The sequence below is a fragment of the Eschscholzia californica genome, unplaced genomic scaffold (assembly GCF_041429995.1).
Source record: "Eschscholzia californica isolate CP2 unplaced genomic scaffold, dmEscCali1.0.p SCAF_1, whole genome shotgun sequence".
NCBI classification, from domain to species: domain Eukaryota; kingdom Viridiplantae; phylum Streptophyta; class Magnoliopsida; order Ranunculales; family Papaveraceae; genus Eschscholzia; species Eschscholzia californica.
This window is the reverse complement of record NW_028238198.1, coordinates 81,840,182-81,863,227: the sequence shown is the minus strand read 5'-3', so window position 1 is coordinate 81,863,227 and position 23,046 is coordinate 81,840,182. Positions and strand designations below refer to the sequence as shown.

General features: G+C 36.6%; 4 protein-coding genes across 8 annotated transcripts; all 4 read left to right on the top strand.

Moving 5' to 3' along the window:
* The first annotated feature begins 2,181 nt into the window (after positions 1 to 2,181).
* Positions 2,182 to 8,263, top strand: LOC147569913 (LRR receptor-like serine/threonine-protein kinase FEI 1). Of its 3 annotated transcripts, XM_086656480.1 has the most exons (15): positions 2,315 to 2,492; positions 3,069 to 3,125; positions 3,223 to 3,443; positions 3,567 to 3,702; positions 3,883 to 3,954; positions 4,075 to 4,146; positions 4,223 to 4,294; positions 4,656 to 4,727; positions 4,818 to 4,889; positions 5,177 to 5,274; positions 5,497 to 5,658; positions 6,099 to 6,431; positions 6,552 to 6,797; positions 7,176 to 7,309; positions 7,597 to 8,263. In XM_086656480.1, the coding sequence occupies exons 3-15, from the start codon at positions 3,362 to 3,364 to the stop codon at positions 7,813 to 7,815; spliced, it is 1,770 nt and encodes a 589-aa protein (XP_086512606.1). In that variant the 5' UTR covers positions 2,315 to 2,492; positions 3,069 to 3,125; positions 3,223 to 3,361; the 3' UTR covers positions 7,816 to 8,263. The 3 variants fall into 3 exon arrangements, with proteins under 3 accessions (XP_086512605.1, XP_086512607.1, XP_086512606.1); XM_086656479.1 differs by lacking the exon at positions 3,069 to 3,125 and having other exon boundaries at positions 2,182 to 2,492; XM_086656481.1 differs by lacking the exon at positions 3,069 to 3,125 and having other exon boundaries at positions 2,312 to 2,492; positions 3,250 to 3,443.
* A 1,807-nt stretch (positions 8,264 to 10,070) lies between these two features.
* On the top strand, positions 10,071 to 14,129 carry LOC147569912 (Tetratricopeptide repeat (TPR)-like superfamily protein). Of its 2 annotated transcripts, none has more exons than XM_086656474.1 (2): positions 10,071 to 13,463; positions 13,554 to 14,129. In XM_086656474.1, exon 1 carries the CDS (start codon positions 10,816 to 10,818, stop codon positions 13,174 to 13,176), a length of 2,361 nt encoding a protein of 786 aa, XP_086512600.1. In that variant the 5' UTR covers positions 10,071 to 10,815; the 3' UTR covers positions 13,177 to 13,463; positions 13,554 to 14,129. The 2 variants fall into 2 exon arrangements, with proteins under 2 accessions (XP_086512600.1, XP_086512599.1); XM_086656473.1 differs by having other exon boundaries at positions 10,284 to 13,477; positions 13,540 to 14,129.
* Positions 14,130 to 14,245: 116 nt separating this feature from the next.
* Positions 14,246 to 18,741, top strand: LOC147569911 (mediator of RNA polymerase II transcription subunit-like protein). The gene is made up of 2 exons (XM_086656478.1): positions 14,246 to 15,024; positions 17,746 to 18,741. The coding sequence occupies exons 1-2, from the start codon at positions 14,582 to 14,584 to the stop codon at positions 18,392 to 18,394; spliced, it is 1,092 nt and encodes a 363-aa protein (XP_086512604.1). The 5' UTR covers positions 14,246 to 14,581; the 3' UTR covers positions 18,395 to 18,741.
* Positions 18,742 to 18,878: 137 nt separating this feature from the next.
* Positions 18,879 to 22,849, top strand: SRS (Seryl-tRNA synthetase). 2 transcript variants are annotated; one of them, XM_086656475.1, is made up of 9 exons: positions 18,879 to 19,430; positions 19,730 to 19,823; positions 19,896 to 20,044; positions 20,134 to 20,226; positions 21,158 to 21,337; positions 21,525 to 21,691; positions 21,890 to 22,024; positions 22,109 to 22,202; positions 22,414 to 22,849. In XM_086656475.1, the coding sequence occupies exons 1-9, from the start codon at positions 19,023 to 19,025 to the stop codon at positions 22,687 to 22,689; spliced, it is 1,596 nt and encodes a 531-aa protein (XP_086512601.1). In that variant the 5' UTR covers positions 18,879 to 19,022; the 3' UTR covers positions 22,690 to 22,849. The 2 variants fall into 2 exon arrangements, with proteins under 2 accessions (XP_086512601.1, XP_086512603.1); XM_086656477.1 differs by having other exon boundaries at positions 19,029 to 19,430; positions 19,723 to 19,823.
* The last annotated feature ends 197 nt before the right edge of the window (positions 22,850 to 23,046 follow it).

The following is a 23,046-nucleotide window of genomic DNA, read 5'->3' as shown; positions in this document are numbered from 1 at the left end:
AGAATCATTATTGGGCGAAGAAGAGAGATGTATGAAATATTTGAAGGGAGAACTTCCGGTAGCAAGCAAATCGTGGAAGATGGTGAACAAAATATATTTCTCTGTTAATTATAAAGTTGTTCATTGGGTCCTAGGTGTCGTGCACCTTTAAGAAAGAAAGATCGTTATCTACGACTCAAACCTTGGAGGTGAACGGCAACAAAGCTGGAGTATGACTTATTTAAAGTCTATGTTCCAATTTTTAAAGACAAAGTTGGAGTACAACGAAGAAGGAAATACAGAACCGAAGAAGAACTCTTGGGTAGTCAAACGCATTGATTTTGTCCCGCAACAAAAAAAAAACTCGTATGAATAGATTGTTGTGTCGATGAAGAAAAATAATCTGTGAAGTCTTGTTGTATGTATGTGGCTTTTACTTGTTGCACTTTCGGATTCTGATATGTATGTGGCTATTCCAAGAAGTAAATTTATGTTCTTCCATGGTTGTAATAACTTAGACGATCACAATGATGACAAGACTGCAAGTCTAGACTCAGACTGCAGGAGACAAGACTGCAAGTCTAGACTCAGACTGCAGGAGTCTAGACTCTGACTGCAGGAGTCTAGACTCTGACTGCAGGAGTCTAGACTCAGGTTGCAGGGGTCTAGACTCAGACTGCCGGAGTCTAGACTCAGACTGCCGGAGTCTAGACTCAGACGTCTCGAGTTGTCTTCTATTTAGTCTACACTCACACTGCGTGGATAAGTGACCATATCCATAAGAAATTTAAACATTTGTCATCAATATTACTAAATTGTAATAGATATAAAAGAAATTAATTAGTCGAAGTATTCAATAATTGCAAATCAAAAATACAAATTCATTCACCATGTCATACATCAAAATTGTAGTACTCTCACTCCAAAATATTCAATAATTTCCATAGGTGAAGTACTTTGAATCGTCCCCGGAACCATAACACTCAATTTTGTCAAACTTGTCTTGCTATCTTCACATACTATTTCATTAACAACTTCATGAAGTTCTGTAAGTGTTGACCCGTCTGTTAGAACTATTCCGGCTTGTTTACCACCAATATATTTTACTTCGTTATTCACATTTTCTAATCTACCACCATGAAATAACCAAACGCTCACGGATTCCATTAAGAATTACCCTACAAAACAAAGATAAATTCATTATTTGTACGTACTAAAATTACTACCAACTTCCAAAATACATAAAAAAAAAATGAGATGAATTCAACATGTAAATTGACAACACATAAGGTAAATTCAACATGTAAATTGACAATCAAGTAAGAACAAACTTCAACAAACATGAACATACTTTCATTCATTGAGGACTATTAACAAACACATGGTGAACATTGTCAAGCAAAGTAACCAATGCATAAGATTAAGGTAAAACCCAAGCAAAAATTGAAAAATTAACAATACATTAGATGAATTTAACATTAAACAATAGATAAACAATCAAAGCGTAACATAAAACAATGTAATCATGAAGTTATAAGAAGGTAAAACTCTAGGAAGATGAACAATACTTAAATAAATAAATAAATAAACTCATACAAAACCAAACAAAACAACATATAATATGAAACAAATTAACAATTAAGATGAAATAAGGTAAACTATTACAAAGAAGAACTTACCTCAACAAATAGAACAAACCCTAACCGAGCAAAAATTTGATCGAAATTTCCGATGAAGAAGATATTTAAGATTGAAACCCTAGTCGAGAGAGAAGTTTCAAGATTGGGACTCCATTGCATTGATTAATGCCGTACAAATCAAAGAGAGAAGGTGGAATCATTAAGAGAACTCTAAGAATCCATCATATTTCGTTTTAGAGAGAGAGAGATCAGTTTTCTCAATTTGGCTTGTTATGTTTGGTTGTCTAGAAAATCTAGACTTCGTTTTATACTGAGGGGCAAAAATGGAAAGAAATGGTAAAAATAGGGTCACTTGAACAAAACTAGAAAACAAAGGTTATTTCATTAAACTATTTTGAGTCAAAGGTCATTTGACCAAAATTCCCGAAATTCTATGAATGATATAGCTCAACACATGGATGGGTCAAAATAAAGTTTGGAAAGATCTGGACCGTTTATGGCCCACCACTAGAATAAAAATAATCCTGTAATTATCAGGGTTATTTCAGTAATTATGTTCAATAATCCAGTGAATCAAAGGACTATTGTCGTCTGTTTCCGCACGTGTATAAGTCACACTTCACTAGTGCCGTTCAGCGTCGGTTGCACGTGCGAAGTGTCTCTCTATCTTGTCTGTGAACCGTGAACTCCTCCTTTCTCATCGGTTGAGATTTAATGCCCCTTCCACACAACTCTCTCTAACTTACTGAGATCATCACTTTCGTCCAGTACTCGAAATCTCACAAATTATTAGGGTTTTTTCGTTCTTTTTCCCCTTTATCTTTCTATTATGACCCCCAAATTTCTTGCAGAAATCTTGTAGATCGATTCAAGGTATGTTAGTTTCTCACTCTAAATCTACTTTTTTTCATTCTTTCTAACTTTAATCGCATTATATATCACATTGCTTGGTGAAATTTCATTCCAGATCATATAAATGTTGTAAAGTTTGAAGCTTTAGGTTTTAATTTTCAGCTGGTTAGAACTTCGATTTTAGTGTAATTGTGGCTAAAATGATACAATTTTTTTAGTATTTTACAAGCTAAATTAGTAGGATTTTGAAGAATGAGTGTGAAAAGTTTCTGATCCAACGTTATTTCGGGTATTTTTGTGATTTATCGTGTTGTGTAAGTGTAATTTTGGTTAAAAATGTGATATTTGATTTTAACGCGATTTAGTTTATGCGTTTGGGGTTGTTTCTATATTTGGTAATGATTGAATTAGGCTTGAGAAAAAGTGATTAATTAGATAATTTAGGGATTGATTAAGCTGATATTGCACTTCACAATGTGCAAAAAGAAGCTTATTTGTAAAAAAAAAAAAAAATCTGATTGTTTTGGGGGAGAACTGAGGAAATACGAATTTACAAGACTTGGTTGGGAACGAGGGCTGATGACATTGTTCTTATAGGGTGTCTACTAGATGGAAGATATCTATTCGGGTAATAAAACATAAAAGTGAAAGTGGGTAAGGTTCCGTCTAGCTTTATTTATGGAATTATGCAGCTTTTTATATGGACTTTTAGTTTTTATTGTTAAACTGATTATGTTATTGTTTTCTACAGGAATCTCACTATCTTTTCATGCTGTAGTTTGAACTTCGAAGACAATCTCTGATTATATAACATTACAGTCTAGTGCAACATTGGTCTAGAGGATATTCGTTGTTGATTTATGCTTGGAAATTGAAGGGCATCCCTCTGAATGGAATGCCTAACGACAATTCTTCTTTTTATTCCACTATGTTACTTACTAATAAAAGAAAGCAGTGCTATAAGTCCAGATGGTATGTTCATACAGTCAATTTAAAAAAAATAAAAATCTGTGTTTTCTAAATGGCTTTCTTATGAGAAGCGTTCGTTTTTTTCTTTAAGAATAAATCTCCTATTGTTATGTAATGTGGTTATAGGTGAGGCACTTTTAAGTTTCAAGACTGCAATAGTTGGTTCAGATCGAATCCTTCTTCAATGGAAACAATCCGATGCCGATCCTTGTGGTTGGAAAGGGGTTAAATGTGATTCTCAAACCAAGAGAGTAATTTATCTGTGAGTACTTCAAATATTTTCTCGGATAATTATCTGATGAAATTTATCATCAAATCTACTATCTTGTGTTATGAATGCCTTCTCTGCTTATATTGTGTATATGAAGCATGCATGTGTATAAGGGACGGGTTCTTGTTTGTAGCAATACAATGCTAATTTTGCTTATATTTTGTCTTTTAGGGGCCTGCCAAATAAAAAATTGAGTGGATCTATATCACCCGACATTGGGAAGCTAAAGCACCTACAAATTCTGTATGTAAATAAGAATGAGATTCTTCAGAATTTCGTCTCAAGTACTCTGATGCATAATATCTATTTTTCTGAACAAAATGCTATTGCTGATTTCACAAAATGAGGAGTTTCGTCTTGCAGAGCTCTTCATAAAAACAACTTTTATGGAACAATACCTTCAGAATTGGGTAATTGCACAGAGCTACGAGCATTGTGAGTGTTACTACTATGCTAGTTTCCTCTCTCATGATATTCGAGAATACAGTTTTAGTTACATTTTCCTTCTCAGATATTTGCAGGGTAACTACTTAAGTGGGCCGATTCCTGCTGAACTTGGAGACCTTTCAGAGATTCAATTCATGTAAGGTGTCCTCGTTACTGTGATTTATTTCACAGAACATCATTAAGCAAACCTTTGTTTTCAGCTCATTGCGTAGTTATTATTAATTTTTCCATAAACTCATAAAAAGAGGAAGAGTGATCAAGCCCTTTTAAAGTAAAAAATCTGTGCAATTTTAGTGTTCTATTTAATACTCAATCTTCATTTGTTTAGTTGAAGATTTTTCTCTCTATCACGTTGTTGTGTTTAAACTTATGTCTAATTTCTCCTGATGCGTTATTTGTAATGCATTTTCAGTTTATCCAAATTAGGAAAATATAACATGTTGGTGTTATTTATCAACTACTCATTTTTTTTCCTACATTCCATGTTGCTTCTTCAGGGATGTTTCAAGCAATTCTCTTAGTGGATCTATTCCTTCATCACTTGGGAAGTTGACCAAGCTCTCAATGTTGTGAGTGCCCTATGATTCATGTTAAACTTGCGTCTTATATGTTACTACATATGCTTCTTATTGATGGTTCTGACTGACAATATTTTGAAGCAATGTGTCAACGAACTTTCTGGTCGGACCAATCCCATCTGAAGGTTCACTCGTCAAATTTACTGAGAACTCGTAAGTACTGTTCCTGTATGCATGGAGTCTTTTGTTCTTTGGATTTTAAGCTCCTAAAGCTTGAAAATTTTCAACTCAATTTGATTACCTAAAATTCCCAGCTTGTTTATCAGTGGCTCGACTTAGGATTAAATTGTCTTTTTCGTTTCTCTAATGTGATCTCATGCATTTTTCTTGATCTTCTTCGAGCTGGCTGGGCAGGAAATACAAAAACTTGCAAAAAATACTTATCAGTTGTATTCTTTAGAATCTTAAACTAATTTTACAGTTTTAAAATGTGTGCTCAGGTTCGTCGGAAATCGTAACTTGTGCGGAACACAAATAACGGTAATATGCAAGTATGAGCGTGGAGCAACTTCAGGAGGGTCCCAATTTCCCAACATAGGTCAATATCAAAAACCATTTACTTTTATGTACAGACTATTTACACTGTAATATACTGAAGTTTCTCTTAAGTTCACTTATTGAATGATCTGTTTGATCAGTCATCCATGTGGAAAGTGTAAATAGAATGATGACCAATTTGAGAAAAGAAGTGTTATTAGTACCTTAAGAAGATATTTTTTATACATTTAACTTCCTAATATGGTGTCGTTTTTTGTTGCAGACAGCCAAAAGAAAAAGTCAAGTTCCGCCAGGCTTCTCATAAGTGCATTAGCCACTGTGGGTGCATTACTTTTGGTGGCACTCATGTGCTTCTGGGGCTGTTTCCTTTACAAGAAGTTCGGTAGAAATGAAAGCAAAGGGCTCGCAATAGATGTTATCGGAGGTATTTTTCTAAAAAGAATTTGTATCTATGTAAGCTGTATACTCTTTTTACTATTTTTTTCTATAAGTTATATTGAAACATTATGTACTTTTTTCTATGTTAGCTTGGTTAGGACAATAATTGCTCTAGGTTGACGTTTTTAGTCTATAATATAAGAATGTTTGGTCCACAGGTAAAAGCAAACGACCTAATAACTAAAATAGAAAATACAAACGATACAGACGTGTGTGGCCTACTAGCCTTATCCTTCTTTGGTCTTTGTCCACTCCCTTATCTGACAACTTGTATCAGTGTCACACTGGTATCTTATATTAGTGTCAGATACTGATAATGTGATACACGATCTGGTGTCCAACTTATATATATATTAGTATTTTATTATTCTTCATATTTATATCATAGGCTAATTTATAATTTCTCATTTGCATGGTCTACTGCAGATGCATCTGTTGTAACTTTCCATGGAGATTTGCCGTACTCTTCCAAAGATATCATTAAGAAATTAGAGGCCTTAAACGAGGAACATATTATCGGCTCTGGAGGGTTTGGAACAGTTTACAAGCTTGCCATGGATGATAACAATGTCTTTGCTTTGAAAAGAATTATGAAGACAAATGAAGGCCTGGATCGATTCTTCGAGAGAGAGCTTGAAATCCTGGGAAGCATAAAGCACCGATATCTGGTGAACTTGCGGGGATATTGCAACTCCCCTTCTTCAAAATTGTTAATGTATGATTTCTTACCTGGTGGAAACCTAGATGAGGCACTTCATGGTGAGACATTTCCTCGTTTTGCTATTCCATTTTACCTAAACCTGTTTCTAGAGTACCGTGCTTCTTTTTAGTTAAATCCTAAGATTGTTCGATAATAAAGAATCTGAATCCACTGAACAGAGAGATCTGAGCAACTAGATTGGGATTCCCGTCTTAATATTATCATGGGAGCTGCAAAAGGCTTGTCGTACTTGCATCATGATTGCTCCCCTAGAATCATACACCGTGATATAAAGTCGAGTAATATATTGCTTGATGCGAATATGGAGGCCCGTGTATCGGACTTTGGACTTGCTAAACTGTTGGAGGATGAAGAATCTCATATTACTACCATCGTTGCTGGAACATTTGGGTATCTGGCTCCAGGTATGCATGAAAAAGGGAAACATATAATTTCTTATATTTTGTAAGGATATTTTAGACCTAGATTATCTAACCTAGGTTTAGCATAGTTGACACCCTTGACATACCCCTGTCAGGCGTAACCCAACCTTAACCAGTTGACTAAATGAGTCAGGGTTGAGCAGGTCTCACAACCCTGGCAGGGTCGACCGTAGCCTAACCAGATCCTAACCAGGTTCGGTTGGGATTGTTCTCGGAATACATCTTGCTACTGGGGCCGTTATAACTAGAGAGGGAACATCTTGTATCTAATCATTCTGGGAAAAAAAATTGTTCCTATAGTTTAAATGACTTGCCTGCAATTAATTCTTATATTGAACAATTCTTCGATTGTTTCTGCAGAGTACATGCTAAGCGGTAGAGCAACAGAGAAAACTGATGTGTACAGTTTTGGAGTTCTAGTTCTTGAAGTATTGAGTGGAAAACGACCTACTGATTCATCATTCATCGAGAAAGGTCTCAACATCGTTGGCTGGGTAAATCTCTCAACTCATATTTAAAACGTTTGAACTATAAATTACTAAATTTGGAAAATACCATCATATAACGTATAGGATTTTGTTTGATATAATCTAATTGTGATTCGCTTGCCAGTTTAACTGCTCGATGATTAGTCCCCCGCCAATCACCTAACTTGATCATTTCGACCCATCATACATGCGGGTCAAAGAAATCGAACTATGGTTCACCGATATCTATATAATTTGTTTCTTTCTTTAAAAGCCTTATAACTGGCATGTATATTTTTTTTCCTTTTCCGCAGTTGAATTTCCTAGTTGTAGAGAACAGACAGAGGGAGATAATAGATCAACATTGTGAAGGCGTGCAGATTGAAACTCTCGATACTCTGGTCTCCATTGCTATCCAGTGTGTTTCGTCCAGCCCAGAGGATCGACCCACTATGCACAGAATAGTCCAGGTACTGGAGTCCGAGATCAATAGTCCCTGCCCAAGTGATTTCTACGAGTCTAGCTCAGATTGAACCCTTCAGAAAGCAAAGAATCAACTGACCTTCACATTTCCTGTGATTCAGCTTTTCTTTAGATCGAAAGAAAAGCAACGAAAAATGGTGCGGAAACATTGGGCTTCAATTAAGTCATTCATTCTTTTATTCTTTTTTGGAGATAAGAAATTGTGTATCCTGGCATGTTAGAGCAGTGTTGCGGATTGAGAGAGAAAGAAATTGGGGATTTTCTTGTCATCCTATATGTCTGAGTGATCTTTGTTTGAACGGCCAGGAGTCAAAAGGGTTTAAAGATGTTTCGGCTTGTATTTTCGTCTTTGCTTCTTTCTTTTGGTAGTAATTCCACTTGAAAGGTACATGTAAATGGATGATAGAAGTTGTGATTCTCTCTTCCAGTTTCATGGAAGGGTTCTTTGTTATTTTCATGCCATTTTTGTAAAATAAATTCCATTGCTGTTTTAACCAATTTCCCGCTTGTGGTATTAAACGTTCTTCCTTTAATTTTCTCTTGTTGTTAGGAACTTGATGAGGAGATTTGTTGTTTGGACCTCCTTTCCTAACTCGCTGTTTCGATTCCTTTTTTCCAGTCTTGCACTTTCGACTCTCCTTCTCAAAAAAGGATTTGTTCGGAGTTTTTTTGATTTTTCTCCTCATTTGGATTGTTTCTTTATTCTACTAATTTGTGGTCTTTCTTTTTTTGTTTGTTAAGCATCAGTTGTTCTCATTTTGATTATGTTAATTAATCAACATTGTAATTTAAATTAATTCTAAGAATCAACATGGAAAATATCATCCATAGAAAACTCCTACAAGTTCTCTGAATTTAATCCATTCTCCCTCTTCATCTCTTCAATCTGCTCCGAATGGGAAGAGACGTCAAAGCTTTACTAGTTTGCAGTCCACTTTAATGGTGAATTGACCCCTAGATCATAACTTCATGTCAAGAAGAAGTCCTGTTTCATTTGGTAGATTGAGTAATCTTAAAGATATTTCTATTAGTCATAGTCAGATAGTCAGATCAATGGAACGCAATACTCGAAGAACTGGGTGAATTATTGAAGCTCCAAAGGTTGAATTTATCTAACAATGACATCAATGTTTCTTATAAGTCTCTAACGAATCATCTCCCTTTCTATCTCTACAAGCTCTCTCTTTCTCTCTATCTATCTCTAACAGTGCACCTCTCTTCTCTCTATCAACCTATGTCTCTCTCCGACAGATTAATCATCTCCCTTTGACCCTTTCTACCTCTACAATCTCTCTTTCTAGACTGTTTTTTGTGACAAACTAAACAACTTGGGAGGCTTCCTAATTATATTACTGGTTAGTAGGATGAATTTAGATTATTGTTGAGTTTTGTTAGATGAAGGAAGAAGATGAGTTAGTAGAAGATAGGATACAAACTCGGTTAAATAAAGTAGGGAGCCCAAAGGGAACACTGAAAAAAAAGAAATATAAACAACAAGCTAATTATACGAAAGGAATTCAAACAACAAATCTCCCAACTTGAGGCCTCAAGAAAGAAATGTCCAAATTAAGTCATATTTGCCATTTTCGTGAGAATCATACAAGACATAAGATGAACACCATTCACCAACGATTTTCGTGAGAAACATATAAGACATAATATGATCAACACGATTCACCGTACACAGAAATACACTACGGACATGTTTTCCTATTGCAACATAATCAATATCATTATCAACGTGGGTTATTTTTATTTTGCTTCTGACTTCTCTGTTATGAACACGTTTTCTCTGTTGGAACATAATCAATATCGTTATTAACGTTGGATATTTTTTTTTCTATTTTCGGTTTCTCCGTTACAGACACGTTTTCTCTATTTTAACATAATCAATATCGTTATCAACGTGGGGTACCCTTTCTGCTTCTGGCATCTCTGTTACGGACACGTTCTCTATTGTAACATAATCAATATCGTTATCAATTTGGGTTGTTTTTTCTGTTTCTGACATCTCTGACTCTCTGTCACATTATCAACGTGGGGTGTCCTTCCTGCTTCTGGCATCTCTGTTACGGACACGTTCTCTACTGTAACATAATCAATATCGTTTTCAATTTGAGTTTTTTTTTTGACATCTCTGTTACACACACGTTCTCTATTGTAACATAATATCGCTATTAATTTGGGATTTTTTTTCTGCTTCTGGCGTATCTGTTATCGCTTGAATGGAAACAACTAATTGGCACGACTTCAACATTTTCCCTTTTTTTCTCAATTGTAAATTAATGGAAATTCACTAATAAGTGTTGAATTTTTGCAAAAAAAAAAAAATCAAAGCATGGTGAACCATGAATTTTAAAGATACCGTCGTGCAAATTTTGAAGTGTTGAGTTTTTCTTAGTGTTCCATTGGAGATGATGCTCTGAGCCTCTCTTGGATTGGAGTTGCTCTTGGATTCTGGAGTCTGGCTAATCTGACCAGATTACGGAGTAAACTCTCTGTCACTCGACCTTGCGCGAATCCCACCTCTAGACTCATGTGATTCAAAAATAGTGATTGGGGCCTAAAAATAGGGCCACAAATTACTCACTCTTACACATAAATCATCTGGATCGTCTGCCTGCCTACTCGGTAGGCAACTTTCTGTTTGAAACCAAAAGCTGGATCTACCGTTACTTTCCCGCCTGAGAAAATGTTTTCTTCTTCATCAAAACCTATTCAAAACCCCACCAAAACAATTCACACTTCGCAAATTTTGCTCCGAAAAGCAACGAATTATCCCTTCTTTGATCACCAAATTCATCTCAACTACAAATTCTTATCAACATCTTACTCAAACCCACACTTTAATCATCACTTCTGGACTTCAACAATCCGTTTTTTTCTCTGGTAAACTTATAAGCAAATACTCCCAATTTCATAACCCTAATTCATCTCGATTGGTTTTTCGTCAAATCTCTAACCCAAATAACGTTTTTCTATGGAATTCTATCATAAGAGCACTTACCCAGAATGGGATTTTCTCCCAAGCGTTGGAATTTTTCTTTGAAATGCGTAAATTGAAATTGAGACCAGACAATTTTACTTTTCCTTCGGTTATCAATGCTTGTGCTGGTTTATTAGATATTGAGATGGGTAAAGTTATTCATGATTGTGTTTTGGAAATGGGTTTTGGTTCAGATTTGTTTATCTGCAACTCTTTAATTGATATGTATGCGAGATTTGGTTGTTTAGACGAAGCTCGTAATGTGTTTGATAAAATGGCTCAGAGAGATATTGTTACTTGGAATGCTTTGATTTCGGGTTATAGTGCGAATAGGGAGTGGGTAAATTCTTTAGAAATTTACAACCAATTGAGAAATTTTTTGATAGTTCCTGATTCTTTCACTGTATCTAGCATTTTACCTGCATTTGGAAGCTTGTTTGACATCGAAAACGGATGGATAATTCATGGGCTTGTTCATAAAATTGGAGTAGATTCAGATAGATTAGTGAACAATGGACTTCTTTCTTTGTACTTTAAATGTGAAAGTTTAGATGATGCACAAAGAGTTTTTAGTGAGATGGGTAATAGAGATACTGTTTCATGGAACACAATGATTTGTGGTTATTCTCAATTGGGATTATTCATTGATGCAACTAAGATGTTTGAAGAGATGATTATTCGATTTAGACCTGATTTATTAACAGTTACGGCTGTTCTTCGTGCTTGTGGCGCCATGAAGAACTTGGATTTCGGAAAATATGTTCACGAATACATGAAGAATAATGGATTCGAATGTGATATTTTGTCTAACAACATTCTCATAACAATGTATTCGAAGTGTGGAGATTTACGAAACTCGCAGAAAGTATTTGATGGCATGGTGTCTAGAGATTCTGTTTCGTGGAATTCACTGATTAACGGTTGTATTGAAAACAATTGTTATGATGAAGGAATAAAGCTATTTAAGATGATGAATGAATCAGAAGTAAAACCAGATTCTGTCACTCACGTAATGCTTCTATCTGTTTCGACTGAACTAGGAGACTTGGTCCAAGGGAAGGGGCTCCATTGTAGTACAACTAAAATGGGTTTCGGTTCGAATATTACCGTGGGTAACACGATTGTGGATATGTATGCAAAATGTGGTAGTTTAGAGGATGCCTTGGAAATGTTCGAGGAGATGAAAACACGAGATAGAGTGACGTGGAATACCATAATTTCAGGTTCTGTTTATTCGGGTAATTGTGTACTAGGATTGAAAATAGTCAGCCAAATGAGGATAGAAGGGTTCATCCCGGATTCAGCAACCTTTTTAGGAATATTGCCCGCTTGTTCTTTCTTAGCAATGAAAAAACAAGGAAAAGAAATCCATGGATGTATTCTGAAACTTGGTTTTGAATCAGAAGTTCCGATTGGAAATGCGTTGATCGAAATGTATTCCAAGTGTGGTAGTTTGGATAATGCGCTTCGGGTCTTCGAATTCATGGCAGTGAAGGATGTAGTGACGTGGACTGCTCTTATTTCAGGTTATGGAATGTATGGTGAAGGAAAGAAAGCTCTGAGAGCTTTCTCAGATATGGAATCAACGGGGATTCTCCCTGATCATATAGCTTTTATTGCTGTGACATATGCTTGTAGTCATTCAGGGTTGATTGAACAAGGTTTAGAGTACTTCGATAGAATGAAAAAGACCTACAAAATCGATCCCAGGACTGAAAATTATGCTTGTGTAGTTGATCTTCTATCTAGATCAGGTCTTTTAGAAGAAGCAGAGAAGTTTATACTTGAAATGCCGATTAAGCCAGAAGCTAGTATTTGGGGAGCTTTACTTAGTGCTTGCAGATCCACACCCAGTGGGTCTGAAATCGTAGAACGAATTTCCAGTAGAGTTCTTGAGTTAGATCCAAACGATTCTGGTTATCATGTTTTAGTATCAAATGTATATGCTGGTTTAGGGAACTGGGATCAAGTTGGAAAAATTCGAAAAACAATGCGAAGCAAAGGACTTAAAAAGGAAATGGGTTGTAGTTGGATTGAGATTCGAAACAAGTTATATGTTTTTGGAACAGGAAATAGATCAGTCGAACAATCTGAAGAGGTTTACAAGTTATTAGAAAAACTTGCAGGTTTAATGGCTAAAGAAGGATATATTGCTGATCAGAAATCTGTTCTTCACGATGTTGAAGAAGATGAGAAGAAAAATATGCTTTGTGAACATAGTGAGAGACTAGCAATAGCTTTCGGGTTGTTAAATACAAGTCCTGGTACGAAGTTGCAGATAATGAAAAATCTTCGAGTTTGTGGTGATTGTCATACTGTGACTAAATATATTTCGAAAATTACAGAAAGAGAGTTGTTAGTTAGAGATGCTAATCGATTTCATCTGTTCAAGGATGGAGTTTGTAGTTGTGGTGATTTTTGGTGATGAATGATTTCTTCCTCATGCATGGTACAATCTTGAATTATAAAAGGAGGAGAGTATGAAGATTGAAGATACAATCATGACTCACCACCATCATCGTCATCACGGCACCATCTCCACCAAGACACCTCCACACCGTCAATCACATCAGCACCTGACCAACACCACCAACCAAACCAGCACCAGCACCAGACCAACACCACCAACCAAACCAGCACCAGCACCTGACCAACACCACCAACCAAACCAGCACCAGCACCAGACCAACACCACCAACCAAACCAGCACAAGCACCAACACCATTGTCAGACCAACACCACCAACGAAGCCAGCAAATCAGAACCAGCACCACCATTGTCAAACCAGCACCACCAAACCAGCATCACCACCAGAATACCACCACTACCCCACCAACATCACAACTACCAGTCTCCGATTATGTAAGACCACCGCAACCACTACCATAATGCCACACCACCACCACGATCACATTATGGTAAGTCAAAATCAGAAGGTGAAGCTGAACTGCACTGCCCATCATTTAATTTTCGAAGTCTTATGAGTTAATGGCTGCAACGTTGGATTATCTCTTCAATCTGTTTAGGATTCAGGGGAAAGTGAGTGACATCTCAAGATCTGGATGAATTAAACTGACTGCAAGGAGAAGGGGTCTATCTAATGTTACCAGATACTCTACCTCCTCCCGTACCAATTTCCCCATATCCTTTTCAGGTGGTTTCGCGATTCAGTGCCCTAAATTTGTCGTACAGGAGTGTTTTGTCTCAACTAGCCTAATTTCTTTGTACAAATATATAAACTAGACAGTTTAGTTCATTTGAAGATTTTTTTGAAGGAGATAGAATGTCCACAAGTATGTATGTGTATCTGTTAGCTATGAACAAATGAAATTGGCAGCTCTTGGGCTGAGTAAAAAACATTTGAACTGAAATATCAAATCCTCCCGACCCTTGTTCTAGAGTATTGTGATATATGATTGATAGATGATGATGACGACTCTAATTATGTATTTGGGTTATGTTCGTAACTTTTGCCTCAATGTCATAGACTCGCCGTTGCACAATGATCTTTCCCGAGAAGAAGAAAAAGAAACAATAAAAAGGGAAAATAGTTTTGGGAAAATGCACTATGCCCGGCCCGTCTCCCGGCTGAATCACGGCTGGGTGACGTGGCCTGTCAAAGATCTAAAGAGAGAAAGTTAAAAAAATCAAGTGACTACAAAAATTAAAAGGGGCCAAAATGAAAGTTGGTCATCTGAAGGGGTCAAAATGGAATCAACCCTATATTACTTCCACTTCGTCCAGACAAACAGGCAAACAAACACGACTTTGAAGGAGAAAGATTTGTAGAGAGAGAAAGAGAGAGATTTGTAAGAGAGAGAGAGAGAGAGATGGAAGAGGCAAATGCTCATCAGTCTCAGCACCAACAACAGCTACTGATGCAACACCAACAGCAACAACAACAACAACTCTTTCTCTTACAACAATACAAACAACAACAACTCCAACAACAACATCAAAATCAAGCAATTTCTCGATTCCCTTCAAACATTGATGCTCATTTAAGACCTATTGGTCTTCATCGTTCTTCTTCCAATAACATCCAACAACAACAACATCATCAAAATCAACAACAAACTTCAAACCCTAACCCTACCCTTAATCAACAACAACACCATCAACAACAACAGCAACAGCAACAACAACAACAACAGCAAAAGGTGAATCGACAAGGCCAACAAGCTGAAATGGAAATGGCTTATCAGGATGCTTGGCGTGTTTGTCATCCTGAAATCAAACGTCCTTTCTCTTCTCTTGAAGATGCATGTGAAAGGTTCGACCTTTCTCACTCTAGGGTTTACTACAATTTTAACTTATTATTATGGGTAACCTTTGTTTTTAGGGGTTTTTGTTGAAATTGAATCTTACCCCTTACATTTCCATATAAATATAGAAGAAATTGATAGATGGTTTTGATATTTATATCCAATTGACATAAATGGAACCGAAAAAGGGGTGAAACAGGAGGAACTTATATTGGTGGTACAAGATGTATTTTTATTTCTAACTTATTATTTTCCATATGGGTCATGACATTAAGAAAGGTTTCTGATTTTATGGTATTTCGTTTCTCATATCGCAATGATTACCACTGCCTTCTTTTGACTATCGAAGAAGTATCGAATAAACTTGTCTATTTTGACGGCAAAATACTAATGTAGAAAGTTCGGAGTTGTCATTTATTGATACATGAAGCTTGAGATGAAAAACATTCTTGACATGTACGAGCAATAATTGGAGTCTTGTTAATTACTGGATTACGTCAGATGCGGAATTGCTAAATCGATGTTTTAGAGTGTTATGTTCACAAAGTGTTAAATTTTCCAATCGCTCTGTCATAGATTGAACTGTCTCCTGGAATAATGAGTAGGGGATACAGTTTAAGGTCGACTGTCGGATCCTCTTATTTCCCCAATTTATATGCTTGTCGACATAGATTTTTTAGGGTTATAAATTAAAATACCTTCGATGCATATTTTCTCATATCTTTGGTAGAACTGTAGAAGGGGGAGCTAAGTATGAAGATTATGCTGCAAGTGAGCTAGTATACTCTTGAATATCCTAATGTAGAACACAATGTTGCTGGTTGTTTTTGTACTTTGATGTGTATCGCGAAGTTGTACATATCAATTGTTTGAGTTCTTTCTTGTTATGGTTTGGTGTCATGATTATTAAAATCTTTGAGTATAGGGAATGGGGTAGATTATGGAATGGACAATCATAGTTAGTGAAGCCTGTTGGAAGGGTACTCCGGTTACAAAATAAAGTTATCACCAAATAAGAAGGCAATACAGGAATGAAATAGAGGAACAAGAGAACTTCCTAAGACCGGGAAAAATACTTTAGACACCATCATCCTTGATATAAAATCCAGTATGTTTTTGTTGGACTGTAGATGCAAGGAGTTGGGAAGTTATGATTTTCATATATATATGAGGATGCTTTGATGATGCGAGGAGTCGGGCTATTCAATGATTAGCGAGGTCTATTGTGTTTTTCTTTGACCATTCTTATAATCATTCTTTAAGCCTTTGATATAATCTTACATTTTCTCGGTAAAGGAATGGAGTTATTAACAACATCAGATTGAAGATCATAAAAGGAGTTCGATTAGTCATTAGCTCAATATTAATAATTTTCTGTTGACGTTGTTGGTTAGACTGTCAAAGAATCAAGAGTTTATGCTTGTGGACTTCATCATTAGATGACATGAGACTTGCAAGTCTATCTTGCTACTTGCTGGGTTGGGTGTTTTCTGAATTCTGATCATGATGGTTTTATCCTGCTCTGAGTCAGCTTGTTTAATAAACCTTTAATTGTTAATCTGATTCATTCTTTGGTCCAAAAAATTAAAGTAAACCTAGTTGTTGTTTTACTTATGAAAAGTATGCTCTTTATGTCTAGTGCTATGTTGTTCGTAGCATTGTAACTTCTTTGCTCCAGTAGGTTACCCTGTGTCATCTAATACATATCAATTGAGGCACTTTTCCTATACAGGCAGGCATGTACGACCTACATAAAATGACATAAAGAGAAACATGTGACGCCGGTTATGTTCATTCTCACAAAGATTCCAGCCGGTGTTATTGGTTGCATGTTAAGTAGTGGGGACCACTGAAATACACCAGTTACAGATTTTCTTTCCCCATTTGAAATTAGGTGATAACATATGCTGGGTTCTACATGCGTAATCCAATGAGGGAGGACAAGTAGCTCTCAACAACAACAACCTCTTAGCTTAGTCCTACCAAGTGGCTGAATGTCTGATAGAGTTGATCTCAGTGGTAGTTCACTCGATAACTTGTGAAGTTGAAATAGTTTGTATTTTTAGAGAATATGAAGGAAAGAACTTTTACCTGTCTACCTAAGTTTCATCCCATTTATATTCTAACAACCCGATAGTGAGATAATGCATCTGATCTTATTTGGTTCTCCATTATCTGCAAAACTAATGCAGTTCTTAAGCCGCAACTTACATAGTTAGATTGAAATATTTTACAATTTCTAGTAGTCTAGTTCCTCGTCATCTTGTATAAAGCAGTTGTTATGCCTGCCGTACCATCCACATTGCATCAATCCCTATCTTAAGCAAACCTTTCAATTGTTGATTGGGAATTACTCTTCAGATAAGCGCCAAAGGTATAACTTCTTAAAACCGAAGACGCTTGTTCATGTTAGTTACGTAATAGACGTGATGATAACTATAGAGTGAAGACATAGTTGTTGATCTTGCTTTAATAATTCTTTTTAAGAGTTGGTGATCACAGAAGTGATTTCCTATTACCGTGGATATAAACTGTAGTTGGTCGTTTGTTGGTTGGTTCTGACGTGTATCTGGTACGTTTTTCAGTATAACTAATTAACCCATTTCGAGAGTTTGAGTTCCTTTTCTTGTTGGTTCTTACTTGACAGGATAGTACTTGTTCATGTTTATTTTTTATTTTGTTGATCGTTCTTTTGTTGGTTTATATTTCGTTCTTATGATGTTTTGCAGGCTACTGCCTTACCACGTGGTGGCAGATTATGAAGCTGAAGAAGACGACAGGATCCTTGATTCTGACACAACGGGCCAGCTGCCATCACGCTCTCAACAATGGGACCACAACATTGCTGCCAAGGTTGCAGAATTTACTTCAACTTTCGAGAAACAAGTACTTGCCTTCAATATAATTTCTCGTAAACGAAGTCAAGGGGAGTTCCGATCGGAGGAGAGACTCATGTTAGAGCAGGCACTATTACAAGATGAGAAACAAGCTCTCCTTGAAGTAAGGGCAGAGATGGAATCAAGAGAGAAGGCAGGTCGAGATGCTGTAGAGGCTAAGATGCGTATGGCAGCTATAGCTCAGGCAGAGCAAGCTCGGGCTGAGGCCCAAACCCACGCAGAAAGGCTTGCACGTGCTCCAATGAGAGGAAGTGCTATTGGGTCTCATGGTCATGAAGGTTCAGTTGACCATGATATGACAGGGCAAGAACAGGGGGTTAACATGGATGAGATGATCCATGGATGGGGAAACACCCAGAGAGAAGAAGATGAACCATCTGAAGATTTCCTAAATGATGAAAATGAGCCTGAAAATGGAGATACTAGTGTTCAAAACGAGTGGAGGGAAGTTGGTGAATTTGACTTGAATTCAACTAGGTAAACAAAATCGCCTGAGAATTTCCTAGCAGAGGAAGCTAAAATCCATCAGAACCAGTTTATGGCAATTTGACAACTAGATGTGCAATTCTGTCTGTCACCACGGTTGACCTAGTGTGATGAATATTTCTTTAGGTTTGAACTCTTGGGATTTACACGGTATTAACATGAATAAGTCCTTTTCCTTTCTGATGATCCTCGACATTTATACTTGGTTCGAACTCTTCTTTAGGTTTGACCATCTCATCGTGATAGATAGATGCATGAATGTAACTAGTCATTGATTCAAACAAATCAGATGAGATGAACAATTAAACGTCTTCCACCACGTGATCGATGGTGTGGTTAAAATATAGACCATCTCATCATACTAGATAGATGTACGAGTCAGTCATTCAAACGAATCAGATACACGTAAGACGAATGGCTAAATGTCTTCAACCATGCCAATTCAAACAACCTAGACTTACGAGTGTTACTAGATAGATGTCCTCAACACAACGCACACGATCGAGTCAGTCATTCAAACGAATCAGATACACGAAACCAACAGAAAGAAACCTTGCGTTGGGGCGTACAAACGTTGGGCGGAAACATCCAACCGAGGATATGTACATGAATAGACCCCTAAAATGACTGCTACACATTTCCAAGCTTCCATGGCTTTCTCTTGTGGTTTAGGATCTGCTACATTCAAAACCCTAAAATTCGCTGCAGTTCCTTCCCCTTCTTCCATTTTAAGACCTAGTCTTCTTCTCCTTTCTCAACCCAAAACCCTAACTTCCCTCCATCATTTACTAAAAACCAACAAATCTCCTTTCCCTTACCTATCTAGGGCACTTTCAGTTTCAGTCTCATCACCACTTCAAACTGAAAATGATGATAATAAAGTTGCAAAACCTCAATGGAAAGCTACAATTGATTTCAAATGGATTCGTGATAACAAAGATGCAGTTGCTTCCAACATAAAGAATCGTAATTCCATTGCTGATTTGGAACTAGTTCTTGAACTATATGAAAGCTTACTTAATCTTCAGAAGGTTAGGGCTTTTTTTTTTCTTTTCTTTCTTGTTCAGTGTAAAGTGTGGGTGTTTCTATTTTTCAGTTAGTTGCTGGTCTCTTATGTGATTTAAATGTTAGAAAGTTTAAATATTGATGCTGATTATTAGGTCAAAACATGTATAATTGATTATTGACATTTAGCTGGTTTGGTTTATGAAATTAATAATGTTCCATGAAATGCAATACTTTTGTTCAATGAATTCCTTTCTGGTAAATGAGTTTTGTATCATGAGGAAAGTCAAAATTATTGTACCTAATTTTGACACACAGATGACAGGAAGTTGAAAGGCTTCGTGGGGAAAGAAATGTGGTTGCTAACAAGATGAAAGGGAAAATTGAACCATCTGAACGTCAAAAACTCATCGAGGAAGGTAAGCACTTGATGAATCAGTTTATTAGGGTAATTGTTTTCTGGTTTCTTTTCTAATTTAGTTTGTCTTCAGGGAAGAATCTGAAGGAAGAACTTGCGAGTTTGGAAGATAACCTTGTTCAACTTAGTGAGAGACTTCAACAAGAAGCACAATGTATACCGAATATGACCCACCCAGATGTTCCTATAGGTGGAGAAGATTGTTCGGCACTGAGAAAAATGGTTTGGTTCTGATGTCAAATGTCTCCGATATTTTTTTGCTTCCTTATATACCGATAATCTGATTTCGCTTCCTAAACTTTTCTCTGAAGGTTGGTAGTCAACGGGAGTTTCTTTTTCCCATTAAAGATCATGTTCAACTTGGGAAAGAACTAGATTTATTTGATTTTGATGCAGCTTCTGAGGTATTTTATCTGTTTCATCTTGTGGATTAAGCATATCATGTCTACTTCATTTCTAATTTAATATCTGAATCTATGTTGTTTAGGGCGTGAGGCGAGGCGACAAACCAATCGCCTCGCCTTAGCGTGCTTAGGCGTGCTTAAGCGACCACCTCAGACGAAGTAAGAAATTAAGTGTAGTGTATACTGTAAAAGAAGAAAACAAGTACTATTAAAGTATTAATGAAGTCCCAAAGTGTTAATGAAGTAGTAAACTACTGATTCTGTATACTATATCAGTATGAAAGACTTCAAGTGTTAAAGTCTCAAAGTATTAATGAAGTAATAATGAACAAAACAAGTACTATTAATGAAGTAATAAATATAGTTTATATTGTAAAAGAAGAAGAAGAAAGTAAAAGAAGAACAAAAACAGATTCTGTTTGAGAGAGAAAGAAACTGTGAAGGTTAGAGAGAGAAAGTGAAGTAGAATTATTTAAGGAGAAGAAAAATACAATACAGAAAGAAGAAAACAAAAGTCGACACCCGAGGAAACCAGGGCTCGCTTCCCCGAGGCGACTAAGGCGCTCGCCTAAGCGTCTCAAGTCGACACCTGGGGAAATCAGGGGAAATCGCCTCTAAAAGAGGCGACACCCTTGTTTACCCATCGCTTTTGGCGCTTAGGCGCGGGGAAGCGTCACCTTTGACAACATAGATCTGAATGTGTAAATTCTATCATGAATCAACTTTGTTTGTTTGGTTAACATGAACAATGTAACTTATGTTGACTTCGTAAGGGTCCATATAAATTTGGTCTGATTTATATGTTTCATACGACATATGTAGATTCATTTTTTAATCTTCCAAGTTATAAGCCTCTCATAGCTTGCTTAATCTAAGTAAAACATATGCAGAGTACAAAATTATTATAAGATAATACTCCTGACTTTTGCAGGTTAGCGGATCCAAATTTTACTACCTAAAAAATGAAGCAGTTATGCTGGAAATGGGGCTTATAAATTGGAGCATTTCCGAAGTCATGAAAAGGGGTTTTATACCTATAACCACCCCAGAGATAGTGCGTTCGTCTATCGTCGAAAAATGTGGCTTTCAACCTCGTGGAACAAACACCCAGGTGTGTAACTTTCTTGTTTGGTGTTCTATCAGGTTTAGTCGTTCTTTATCAAGAATTGTACTCAGAACTGCACCACAATACTGTGCTTCATTGATCTCCATTCATGTTCAGAAATCTCAGTTAAGTTTCTCAGAATACAAAGTGTATATAATATTTTTAACCAAATAATCTACTCTTATCCTTACAGGTTTATTCTATTGAAGGCAGCGATCAATGCCTTATTGGGACTGCTGAGATTCCTGTTGGCGGGATTCATATGGATTCCATTCTGGCCAATTCCCAGTTACCCTTAAAATATGTTGCTGCCTCACATTGCTTCAGAACTGAAGCTGGTGCTGCTGGCGCTGCCACAAGGTCCATACTCTTTAACTAATTCTTTCATGGCTTCGTATTTCTTGTCTTCCTTCGTTGTTTCACTTATTATTGTGAATTTACTTCTATTTAGACAACTTAAGCTTTCAGCTTTTGCATAAAATTGTTATTTCTTATCTGCAATTAGCAAGCTACATTTGCAATGTCATATAAAGATTTTAATATGACAATTTCGAGCAGGGGTCTTTATCGAGTTCACCAGTTCAGTAAGGTAGAAATGTTTATCTTGTGCCGACCCGAGGACAGTGATACCTACCACCAGGAATTGATTGCAATTGAAGAAGACTTGTTCTCTTCTCTAGGACTTCATTTCAAGTAAGACTTGACACTCTTTCTAGTACTTCTCTTCTCTTATCGTGGTTTGTTTTAAAAAGAAATATGTTCTGTATTTACGTGCAGGACTTTGGATATGGCAACTGGAGATTTGGGTGCACCTGCTTATCGAAAATTTGATGTTGAAGCATGGATGCCAGGTCTAGGGCGGTATGGTGAGGTATGTCTTCAAAATACATCCAATAAGTTTATTTTTAGAAAGGTAATATTGTATCTAGGATTTCTCCGCTCATTCCCAAATGGTTTGAATTTGATGCTCCCAAACTTAATAACTCAAACCCTTGGTAATTCTTTTATCTTCTTTTAAGTCTTCAGGTTCAAGTTATAAAACCTTTCCTTTGTCGTTAATCGGAAGTCACTTTGTTGAACAGATTTCAAGTGCATCGAACTGTACAGATTACCAAAGCCGACGTTTAGGAATTCGATATAGACCTTCATCAGAGCAACTTTCACCGAATTCTAAGAAGGGAAAAGCAAATGTCGGTGCTACAAAATTTGTGCACACACTTAACGCCACAGCTTGTGCAGTCCCAAGGATGATAGTATGTTTGTTAGAGAATTTCCAGCAAGAAGATGGCTCTGTTTTGATTCCTGAACCATTAAGACCCTTCATAGGTGGACTCGACCGTATCAGTCCAAGAGCATAACGAGGTACTAGGATCGTCGTTATAAATTATTTTTCCTTAGAAATTGAAGTTCTTCGAGTTGAAGAAACTTAATGACTTCACGAGATAATCGGCAATGTAGATTGAGAGAAACCATGGATTTTGTTTCACATGTATCACAAAACTTAAAAATTTATTCTCATTGTGCTTTATTGCTTTTACTTTTTTTTTTTTTGCTGGCATTCAAATTTGAATACAATATAAAAAGCAGGGTTCGTGCTAGATCGAGCAAGTAGACAACTTTATGCACGCTAGTAATGTTCTTTTGTTATCACCAAGACTTCATTAGTTTGTTAACTAGATACGGCAAAATTGGTTACGAAAGCACCATATGGTCTT

Excerpts from the sequence above, each read along its gene's own strand:
- LOC147569912 (XM_086656474.1), top strand. The coding sequence starts at position 10,816 with ATGCGTAAATTGAAATTGAGACCAGACAATTTTACTTTTCCTTCGGTT.
- LOC147569913 (XM_086656479.1), top strand. The coding sequence starts at position 3,362 with ATGGAATGCCTAACGACAATTCTTCTTTTTATTCCACTATGTTACTTA. Across the intron at positions 3,703-3,882 it reads ACCAAGAGAGTAATTTATCT|GGGCCTGCCAAATAAAAAAT; the intron begins GTGAGTACTTCA and ends TTTGTCTTTTAG. Across the intron at positions 3,955-4,074 it reads CTAAAGCACCTACAAATTCT|AGCTCTTCATAAAAACAACT; the intron begins GTATGTAAATAA and ends TTCGTCTTGCAG.
- SRS (XM_086656475.1), top strand. The coding sequence starts at position 19,023 with ATGACTGCTACACATTTCCAAGCTTCCATGGCTTTCTCTTGTGGTTTA. Across the intron at positions 20,045-20,133 it reads GTTCGGCACTGAGAAAAATG|GTTGGTAGTCAACGGGAGTT; the intron begins GTTTGGTTCTGA and ends TTTTCTCTGAAG. Across the intron at positions 20,227-21,157 it reads ATTTTGATGCAGCTTCTGAG|GTTAGCGGATCCAAATTTTA; the intron begins GTATTTTATCTG and ends TGACTTTTGCAG.
- LOC147569911 (XM_086656478.1), top strand. The coding sequence starts at position 14,582 with ATGGAAGAGGCAAATGCTCATCAGTCTCAGCACCAACAACAGCTACTG. Across the intron at positions 15,025-17,745 it reads CTTGAAGATGCATGTGAAAG|GCTACTGCCTTACCACGTGG; the intron begins GTTCGACCTTTC and ends GATGTTTTGCAG.